The sequence below is a fragment of the Triticum dicoccoides genome, chromosome 6B (assembly GCF_002162155.2).
Source record: "Triticum dicoccoides isolate Atlit2015 ecotype Zavitan chromosome 6B, WEW_v2.0, whole genome shotgun sequence".
Classification (NCBI taxonomy): domain Eukaryota; kingdom Viridiplantae; phylum Streptophyta; class Magnoliopsida; order Poales; family Poaceae; genus Triticum; species Triticum dicoccoides.
This window is the reverse complement of record NC_041391.1, coordinates 273,324,535-273,335,852: the sequence shown is the minus strand read 5'-3', so window position 1 is coordinate 273,335,852 and position 11,318 is coordinate 273,324,535. Positions and strand designations below refer to the sequence as shown.

Sequence of the window (11,318 nt, the reverse complement as noted above, 5' to 3'; positions counted from 1 at the left end):
CTATGCCTTTGTCTTTTTATTGTATAGTGTACTTTTAGAGGCGATACTATAGAGTAGGATAATTCTTTGAATATGCTATATCGTAGAAACGGGGGCCAACACGCCCAAACATTTCCTGTAAGCCATACAAGCGACAAACATGCATAGTTAAAGTGTTCCTTAATTGGGCTGGTCAAAATAATATTGAGTGGATCCCCAATATGTGGCCCACCGTAACAATGGCTCTTAGCAGGCCGTTAACAGTCCGAAAGCTCGATAGGGCCATATAAATGGAAACGGCCCGCGGGCCTCTAGCAGGCCAAAATAAATGTCAATTTTGTCTCACCCTTTTACTTTACGAGCCAGTAAGAGGCCGAAAGTGTTATGGGTGAGAGAAGGCCCAATTTGCAAACTAGGCTTTTAACAGGTCGAAAGTCGCGTCGGGCTGAAATTTTGCCCTGTGGAACATGGGCCCCTAATGGACCCAAAGTCAAAGGCCCAACTGTTGTGCGGGCTATTAACAGGCTCAAAGACAAAATGGGCTAGGAATTGACCCATTAACTAAATGGGTAGAGGAGACCTAAAGTCACAACGGGCTAGAATTGGCCCAACTGCAGAATGTGCCAAGAAAAGGCCAAAAGACGTTCCCGGCCGTTAATGGGCTAGAACTGATGATGGGATGCTAACAGGCCAAAAGAAGCTCAGGCCGTAATTGGGCCCAAAGACATAGCGGGACGTTAACGGGCTGAAACTGACGATGGGCTAGAAATTTTCAAATCTAAAGTGGACCTTTCATGAGCCGATTCTGTGTAACTTGTATGGGCCGTGCTTGTGAATGAGCCTGACTCAAGTAAGCCACTAATGGGCTGGCCCGCTTATTTTGACAGGCCCGGCCTTTTAACCTGAATGGCACACTGTTGGGCCGAGACACGTGTCGACGTATCATAGGCGTGTCCCGTCCATTCGCTAGACAACAACTGTCCGAACGTTGGGCCGACACGTGGATTTGCCGTCGAATGAGAATTTTACACGTGGAAAATCCCCATTGATCCGGGCTGTTAACGGGTTATCGAATCCAAAACCGGACCCGATAGCTTAACGGCGACCCGTTATGGTGGATGCCACGTGTCGGTTATCCTTGACGAAAGCACTTCCATGACGTGTCATTTATCGTCATGAAAGTGGACACTTCCGTGATGATAATTTGGTAATGTAATGGAACACTTCTACGACAACACAGGTATGACTATCTTGATTCTGTCATAAAATCATCATGGATGTACATGCATGACAGAAAACGTAACCTACTGTGACAAACACGTATCATCACGGAAGTGTATTTTTTAGTGATCTCTTGGTTGTTATGTTGACAATGAAAGCATACCTGAGAGGTGGTCATCAGCGAAATTATGATATGTGGTTGTCATGATCGTATTTTAGTTATGTTAATGAATTCAGTGGGTTATACTTCATACCTGTTTTGCACATGATTCAGTGTTTGGTTTGCATGATCCAGTGTCCTACATAGAAAAGAAAGAACACAAATCATGTTATGGGGATCTTATCTAGTACTTACATATCCTAAATATCTGCGAGTTGTATTGTTCTCAGGTGCAACTATGGAGTAAATTGAATAAAACCACCACTTTGAGGGTTAGGTTTGCGAAAAACACTAGGATACATTTTCTCTACAGAAGACACCACATCTTGCGTAATTGTTTTGCAAAAACCACTGATCGGCGGATCTGGCCCTGTTAAGTGAGATTATGACAGGTGGATCCCATTTTTGCATACGTGGCGTAACGGGCTCCGGCCAAACGATGTTAGGCGGGACACGGGGTCCACCTGTCAGTTGGGTCTTCTCCTCCAATTCTTCTTTCTTCCTCTCATCGAAAAGTCTTTTCTATCAAAAATAAATAAATGAAAAGACCTCCACTTTCTCACCGCCACCGGTCAAATCCGTCGCGAGCTCTTCCCTGAGGTGAGGTGCTGCAGCCACATCTCCTCCTCTGGCTGAGCCGCCTGCACCCTGGCCGAACCCCCTCCTCCTCTGGCTGCCAGAGCGTCGCCTCGGCCCTCCTGCACTCTTATTTCCCGGCTCCGACCACGAACTCCCTCCTCGGCGCCGAGCTCGCCCGCCACGGTGCGCCAACGAGCAGAGGGAATTCGGCGATGCAAGGTGAGCCCTGTACGTGCACGTCATTCAGTTGCATCGTGGGATTTCAGCGACGCCACGGGCTCCTTGACGCTTTCCCGCGGGCTCCTTGATGATGCCAGCATGGCCATGCCGCCCACCGGCGTCACCGGCGCCCGGCGGCCCCTGCGGCTCCTCTTCCCTCTCTCTATTCCTCCCGGCCGGCTGGATCGCAGCCTCGAGTCGCAGCCGCTGAACCACAACGTTGCGGGCGAGCGCCGTGGACGCCTCCGCCTTGCCTGCGTAGCCACGCCGCCCGCCGACGACCATCTCCATGGCCACCGCCCCAAGCATCCACGACTTTCTGCGCCATAGCCACTCCTCCCAGGTCCCGACGGCGCGCCCCCTCGCTGGCGACGAGACACGTCGTGTCTCTACTCGCGTGCTTGGGCCGGCAAGGCACGAGCAGATCCATGGAGCTGATTGCTTTTCTTATTTTGATTGAAGGGTGTCCCTGTAAAATTACAGGGACTGGTTTGCAAATCTAGAAAAATTCATCGTCAAACGTCGTTTGGCTGGAGCCGTTATGCCACGTATGCAAAAACGGGACCCGCCTGTCATAATCTTACTTAACAGGGCCAGATCCGCCGATCAGTGATTTTTGCAAAACAATTACGCAAGATGTGGTGTCTTCTGTAGAGAAATGCATCCTAGTGTTTTTCGCAAACCTAACCCCCAAAGTGGTGGTTTTATGCAATTTACTCGCAACTATGTCATGATTTGTGGTGTGAGATTTGAGATCAGCTAGGGTTTTGAGAATTAGAGAGGGTTTTTAGAATTCTGATATGTGATTGTTGCATAGCCCAAGTGTTGTGATCCTCTTCTGCTATTTGTTTGCCTTTTGATTTTCTGATCCTTTGATTTTCTTCATCTTCTTCCATGGTGATGCAGGATACAATGGCAACGTCGGAGGAAAGGAAGAAGTCGCGAGAAGAAGTCGTGAGAGGAAAGAAGAGGAAAGGAAGAAGTCCCGGCAAGGTGAGTTCTAGTTAGCGGGTTTATGGGGTTTGTTTGCGTCCTGTTCGGTGTGCCCATCAGGCTTTCTGTTGTCTATCCGGATTTGATTGAAACTAAATCTAATTTCAGTCACTTTTTTTTTCTGATTGTTGATTTTTCATCCAGCGGCTCAGAACCAAAGTGACTGAAACAGACAAGAATTTCAGGTACCCGATGCATAGGTGCTCCCATCTCCTATACCTTGTTCGTCCATATATGAACATGCACGCTCCCTGCTTGCCTACGCTTCCATTCCACGCATCCCATCTGCACTGAAACTTTACAGCTAGTGCACAACTTCACATCATCAAGAAGCACGTAACCTGGCCATGTACATACGTGAAAACTAACGTTACTGCTCCAGAGTCCAGACATAATCTGACTCGCCTTGCATGAGCTCGGTTTGGAACGACCTTCACCGGCGCCAAGCTACCAACTAACAACCTTTGGCACCAGTGGAGTTTGGTTGGAACCAGCTGCTGCTTCCAACCTTGATGGTTGTTTCGTGCTCCGCTCCTACACGGGAAATGGCTATATAATGAGCAGATCAGATCGCTGGCTAGCTCCATCAGACCATCACCTTAACGCACCAACCATGGCCATGCAGCAACTCGTGTACTGGTTCTGCGCCTTCCTGGCCCTCCTCCTCCTCCTCAAGCTTCTTAGGAAGCGTGGCGCCACGACGACGGCGCCGGCGCTGAAGCTGCCGCCAAGCCCGTCGTCGCTGCCCTTCATCCACAACCTGCACCACCTCCTCCGCAGCCCGATCGCGCACCGTGCCGTGGCCGACATCGCGCGCGAGCTGGACGCGCCGCTCATGTACCTCCAGCTCGGGGAGCTCCCGGCCGTGTTCGTCTCGTCCGCGGACGCCGCCCGCGAGATCATGAAGGTGCACGACATGAAGTTCGCCTGGCGGCCGTATCCACCCACCATACAGAAGCTGCGCCCCATGGGGAAGGGGATCTTCTTCGCGCCGTACGGCGCCCTGTGGCGGCAGCTCCGCAAGATCTCCATCGTGAAGCTGCTCAGCGTCCGGCGCGTCCACTCGTTCCACCGCGTGCGGGAGGAGGAGGCCGGCCGCCTCGTAGCCGCCATCGCCGCCACGCCGCCGGGAGAAACCGTCAACCTCTGCGAGCAGATCTTTTGGGTCATCGCGGACTCGACGATGCGCACCATGATCGGCGAGAGGTTCGAGAGGAGGGACGAGTTCCTGGTGGTGTTGGCGGACATCGTCAAGATCGCATCGGGTTTCACCATGGCCGAATGGTTCCCGTCATCGTGGCTCGTGCGCGCCTTCGGTGGCACGAGGCGGCGCGGCCACAGGGGCTACCTCACGACCTACGAGCTGGTGGAGAACGCCTACCGGCAGCGACAGAAGCGAAAGGAGGCCATGGCTGCACCGTCGACCAGGAACGCCGTGACGGGAGAGGAGGAGGACCTGATGGACGAGCTCGTGAGGATACACGAGGAAGGTGACCTCGAGGTGCCTCTCACCATCGGCAACATCAAGGCTGTCACGATAGTAAGTGTTTTTACTCGTGCTTAATGCACTATTTGTTCACTCTGTTCACGGACTAATTAACAGACTAACTGCGCACTTTACAGGATCTCTTTGGCGCCGGGACGGAGACATCATCAGATGCACTCCAATGGGCGATGTCAGAGCTGATGAGGAACCCGAGAGTGATGCAGAAAGCACAGGCCGAGCTGCGCGACAAACTCGGCGGGAAGCCTACCGTGACCGAGGCCGACCTGGCCGACATGACCTACCTGAAGCTCGTCGTCAAGGAGACCCTGAGGCTGCACCCGGCGCTGCCATTGCTCGTCCCAAGGGAGTGCAACGAGACGTGCAAGATCATGGGGTACGACGTGCCCAAAGGCTTCGTCGTGTTCGTGAATGCATGGGCGATCGGCAGGGACCCCAAGTTCTGGGACGACCCGGAGGAGTTCAAACCGGAGCGGTTCGAGAACTCCAAGGTCGACCTCAAGGGGACGGATTTCGAGTTCATACCGTTTGGGGCTGGGCGCAGGCTCTGCCCTGGCTTGGCGTTCGGACTGGCCAGCATTGAGATCGTGCTGGCCGTGCTGCTCTACCACTTCGACTGGGAGCTCCCGGACGGGGTGGCCCCGAGCGAGCTGGACATGACTGAGGAGATGGGCATCACCATCCGAAGGAAGAATGATCTGTACCTGCGTCCAACTGTTCGTATAAAGGTGTAGGTTCTTTTTTCGAAAAGGAGGGTTTACTCCGATCTCGGCCTCTTGCATAATAAACATGTGCCGCATAGTTGCCTTGCACCGTCAATGGTGACGGGTTTGCCCGTTGTACTACCTGTTTATCATGACTTGAATAAAATAAGCATGAGGTTTGTTCCATGGGACCGGCTATATAAGCTGCCTAAAAATAATTTCATTGTAAGTCGATTTTGTCTCTCCCGTGAAATTTGATTATTTTAGACCAGACCCTACGATACAACGACAGAGTAATTCGGCATCACATAGCAAGCCTAAGGAACGTAGCCAGCCGCCGCCTCCCCAAAACTCGGGTTCTTTGCCTCCGCCGCCGCCGGTCCGTCTCGTTTCAGGTGGCCTTAGGGTCATGGAGGCGGAGTGGATCTCGGCCCCTTACCGGTGGGAGGGCTTTGTTTTCATTTTCTTTTTTGAGCTTTCTTAGGCTTTGCGTCCTGCTCAGGAAGGCGAGACGGCGGCGGCTCCCTGAAGATGGAATAAAGGTCTTTCCGTCTAGTCCCCGTTCCGGTGATGTGTGTAGCATCATCGGTGGGCGTGTGAAGGTGTGTCTCCGGCGGATCTGTCTTTGGTGGATTTGCTCGGATCTGTTTGTGGTTCGTCTTCGTTCGTGTGTCTTCAGGTTGGATCCTTTTAATCTACACTCTTCATCCGCGGCGTTTGTTGTTCTGGTGCTTTGGTTCTATGGGACCTTAGCACGATGACTTCCCGACTGTCTCTACAATAAGGTTTGCCCAGCTCCGATGAGGGAGGGGCGATGACAGCGGCACGCCTTCGGCTCGTTTCAGTGTTTGTAGTCGTCGCTAGGTGGTCTACGGATCTGGATGTAATTTTTATTATTTCTAAGTGTTCGTTGTACTACCATGATTGAAGATGAATAGATTGAAAGTTTTTTCGCAAAAAGAAAAAATCCATGGTTTGGCACCTCTCTTCCTTCTCCAACCTAACCCCTTCTTTTTCCTCCTCTAGCAGGCTGCATCGGAGAGCCGGGATGAGCCAACCGATGGCAGTCCCTTGCTTCCATCTCTCCCTCGCAACTAGCGAGATCAATCATGTCCTAAGACGTGAACACACTAGAATTGGAAGACTCGTAGCCCTAGCCGCACAAGCAGTGCCATCCTGTCAGGCTGCATAACGAACACGACCGAGAAGCTTAGTTTCAGTATGTGGCGGGGAAGATTCCTCGCCTACCTCGTCTAGTTTCATGGTCCGGGAGTGGGTGCGGGAGTTGGTTCTCATCCATGGCTAGCAGTAGCGAGGGTTACAATGACGGATTGAGGACAGCCACAATTGGATATGGCATGAAGGTCGGTCAGTGCTTTGCGGTGTGGCTTGTCGAGTTGTGATAGGGCAAAGGTGTCACAATCTTTCGATGATGTGTAACTATCGCTTTGGTGGAGAAAGACTTTGACAACTCGACTACAATTGAGTGACCATACTATACCTTGACAATCGCTAAACCAATCTCCTAGAGGTTACTGACGATGCCGGAAGCATGATCAGCCCGACCATCAATGTCTATTCCTGCAAGCAACCGAAGAACGAGCAAGAGTATGATAAAAAACAATCTGAATATTGTGGATATAGATAAAATATTGATAAAAGTGGGGTTCCAAAAATAGTCTTGGCATGGTCGTTGGACACAAGCGAAGTACACAAAGTTACAGCGGTGACTAACTGTTAATTAAACAAAACCCAAAAAAATTGCTATGAGATTGATCTACTCATATACAACTAAGGAGTGGCAGACAAGAGGGTGGAAGAACGTCCAAAGGCAGTCACAACCTAACCATAGGTCGTACAGGGCACATGGGTCCAAGTGAAGATGACACAACACCTTTTGACTTGGATTTTGACTCGGATTTTGCAGTAGCATCGCACTGTTTTTTCTTTATCTCTGCTCCCACAAGGAATTTGATGGTGAATCTAATTAGGTTGGAAAGTACACGAGGTAAGCTTTCCAAAAGAAAAAGATTCACTCAATTCAGAGTCCGGATGCAAAAGTTATAAGCATTTGAAGTCAGGTAGGTCTGTGCAGTTCGAATCTAAGTTCAGAACGTGTGGGGTTAAGCCAAAAGTAATGTGAGATGACTTCTTGAACAACACCTAATTATTATTATTTTCTTTATCTTCACACGTGGTTTGTACAAGTGTCCGGTAATTCTGAAATTAGGCATGAAGTACAAATAGGTGAAATATTTTTGTTCCAGAGAATATAAATAAATTATTGCATAATTTTTATTAGAAACCACCTCAAAAATATACACGTATGCAATATTTTTGGTTGCATCCAAGGTAGTCATGTCCTCAGCAGGTCGTGGCAGCACGTCATGGAGGCGAGCAACAGTGATGATCATAGTGAGGTGGTGTGGCATGCGGCATCGTGGCTGTTCCACTGACATGCGCCATTGGGCATGACACACGTGGTGGCGGATACTGCTAGGTGTTGTTATGACGCACGACATCCATCTACTAAACGGGGGTGCGGCAGTGATGTCTTCTCTTTCATTGGGGAAGATGGGCATCATAAGGAAGAACTTGTTGACCGAAAGCAACAGGGTGATGTCTTCTCTTTCGTTGAATTCTTGTTTGGCCGACAAGTTCCGTGCAAGTGAGACGGTGTAGAGTTGTACAACCTAGTTGCGACATCGAGGTTGTATTATCCTGGCTGAAAATCTATGATTTAGCCCTCTAGCTAGATCAGTCAACATCATTGTATGTGCTTTGTATCCTTATTGGAAGTGTTGACTCCAAGTTCTACTTCGGGAATCATAGCCCTAGGTTTGACTTTGGTTGAACCAACTAACATCGGCATTTGAGCATCAATTCTTTGTTGAAGGCATTATCTTGGAGTTTGCTCCTTTGTTCTCTCACGTGTGGCTCGTTGTTGAATTATAAGGCATAGTTATGGAGTTGGTGGTAGGTTTCTGGGGAGATTCTACTATGAGGTAGGTCCAATAATGTGGATGACCTTGTGTTTTTCTTTTCTTTTTCGCAAGACGAATTTCTTGGCATCTATGCTAAGCATTATTTTATACTACTTACTAGCAAGTTGCTTGTGCTACGTGGCAAAACCAAAGGAAACACGATGTAATTTACTTTACTTAAAAAACGTGTAGGCTATCTTAGATGGGTTTTGGCAGTTGACACGAATGAGATTAATGGTGAGAGACAACATGAGTAGGTGATTGGATGAGGCAAGAAGACAAAAGGAGAGGGATTCAGGTGGATGATGCGAGAAGACCATCAACTCCAATCTTTATAAGTAGGGAAGTCATATATGGTTGCGTGCATCAATCGATGATGATGCCGATAGTTATCCTTCTTTTCGAAATTGATATTTTTACACTTGAACCTGCAACTTTCACACCTTCAAACTTTCATGGAATGTTTATGAATGGTTGAATTTTAAAGATGGCGAGTAGAATTTGTTCATGTAAAGAGGTCGAAAAAAATATCAACTATAACTCATAGAATATTTTGGTTCCTAAATAATAACCGTCCGTAATAACCTTGTAAAGTGCCAGAGATGGACAGAGGAGGGAAGGACTGGAAAATTAAGAGGGAGGCCGGGCTAGAGTTGTGAGGTACTAATACGTCTCCAACGTATCTATAATTTATGAAGTATTCACGCTGTTATATTATCATTCTTGGATGTTTTATATTGATTTTATAGCAACTTTATATCATTTTTAGGACTAACCTATTGAACCAGTGCCTAGTGCCAGTTGCTGTTTTTTTGCTAGTTTTTTACATCGCAGGAAATCAATATCAAATGGAATCAAAACACCGCGAAATTTTTTGTGGATTTTTTATGGACCAGAAAACCACCAATGAGCCAGAGCAGCACCTGGGGGTGCCCCGAGGGGGGCACAACCCACCAGGGCGCACCTGGGCCAGGCGTACCCATGTGGGTTGTGCCCACCTTGGTGGCCTCCTGCACCCCCACTTTGCCCTATAAAATCCCAAATATTCCAAAAACCCTCGGGGAAAAACCTAGATCAGAAGTTCCGCCGCCGCAAGGCTCTGTAGCCATCCAAAACCAATCTAGACCGCGTTCCGGCACCCTGCCGGAGGGGGGAATCATCTCCGGTGGCCATCTTCATCATCTCGGCGGCCACCACGATGAGGAGGGCCACCCTCGGGGATGAGGGTTTGTACCAGTAGCTATGCGTTTCATCTCTCTCTCTCTCGTGTTCTTGAGATGTCACGATCTTGATGTATCTCGGGCTTTGTTAATATAGTCGGATCATATGGTGTTTTCCCCTCTCTATCTTGTTGTGATGGATTGAGTTTTTTCCTTTGAGATTTCATTGTTATCGGATTGAATACTATTATGGATTTGAGAGCACTTGATATATGTCTTGCATATGAATACTCGTGGTGACAATGGGGTATCATATTGATTCACTTGATATGTGTTTTGGCACTCAACTTGCGGATTCCCGTGGTGAGATTGGCGTCATCTATGCATAGGGGTTGATGCACGTTCTCATCTTTTGTTTCTCTGGTAGAAATCTTGGGGCACTCTTTGAAGTTCTTTGTGTTGGATTGAGTATTATGAATCTGGAATTATTTGGTGTTATTTTAGTACGAACTCTTGGATAGATCGATCGGAAAGAATAGCTTCGAGGTGGTTTCGTACCTTATAAATGATTTCTTCGTATGTTCTCAGCTAGATAGGAACTTTGGAGTGATTCTTCGTTGCACACTGAGGGACGGTTATATGATCCAATTATATTAGCATTGTTGAGAGATTGCACTAGTGAAAGTACGGACCCTAGGCCTCATTTTCAAGTATTGCAATACCGTTTTTGTGCCTGTTTACTATTTGCTACCTTGCTGTTTTTATTTATTCAGATTATAAAAATATATTTCTACCATCAATATTACACTTTTATCACCATCTCTTCGCTGAACTAGTGCACCTATATAATTTGCCATTGTATTGGGTGTGTTAGGGACACAAGAGATTTCTTGTATTTGGTTGCAGGGTTGTTTGAGAGAGACCATCTTCGTCCTACACCTCCCACGGATTGATAAACCTTAGGTCATCTACTTGAGGGAAAATTGCTACTATCCTACAAAACTCTGCGCTTGGAGGCCCAACACGAGTCTACAAGAATAAAGTTGCGTAGTAGACATCAAGCTCTTTTCTGGTGCTGTTGTCAGAGAGGTGAGTGCATGAAGGTATATCTTTAGATCTTGCGATTGAATCTTTTAGTTTCTTGTTTTATCACTAGTTTGGTTTATAAAAAGAAAACTACATAAAAATGGAATTGAGGTTGCATTATATTATTGATCATCTTTATAATATATTTCTTGCAATGATGGATCAAAAAATTGTGCTCAAGTTAGAAGAAGAAGTCAATAAAATGTTTGGCACAAAATATTTGAATGATGAGCATGATTGCAATGTTGTTAGTATGAATTTTTTGAATATCCAAAATGCTAATGATGATTGCACAAGTCATGACAAAAATGTTTCTTATAAGCATGTCACTTTTTGCGGAGTGAACTGGGAGTGCAATTGCACATCAACAAGGGAAGATAGATTTTGTAAGAAGCATAAATATTTTGAAACGAAAAAGTTGCAAGAGAGGCTAGATGATTGTGCTGAAAGATTTAATTTTTCCGCCACCCTTGTGAACTTTGCAATGAACGTGGTCATCTAAATCTCCAATGCAAATTGTTTCATGATCAAATCGTGTCCAAGAATTGCGATAACTTGATTACCCTTGAGCATCATAAAGAGCTTAGTCTTCTTTTCGGGTATGAAGAAATAAAACGTATAACTAATGGTTTTCCAAAATTTAATCTCAAGAGATTTCTTGATTTTGATCTAGAGGAAATTTATATGTTTTGTGTGGTAAATTGCATTGAGAATCCTTGTATTGCCAAC

At 47.3% G+C, this 11,318-nt stretch overlaps 1 protein-coding gene across 1 annotated transcript; it reads left to right on the top strand.

The window, feature by feature from the left end:
* Window positions 1-1,947: 1,947 nt before the first annotated feature.
* On the top strand, window positions 1,948-5,545 carry LOC119324991 (cytochrome P450 71D7-like). The gene is made up of 4 exons (XM_037598751.1): window positions 1,948-2,158; window positions 3,065-3,151; window positions 3,296-4,691; window positions 4,775-5,545. The coding sequence occupies exons 3-4, from the start codon at window positions 3,708-3,710 to the stop codon at window positions 5,387-5,389; spliced, it is 1,599 nt and encodes a 532-aa protein (XP_037454648.1). The 5' UTR covers window positions 1,948-2,158; window positions 3,065-3,151; window positions 3,296-3,707; the 3' UTR covers window positions 5,390-5,545.
* The last annotated feature ends 5,773 nt before the right edge of the window (window positions 5,546-11,318 follow it).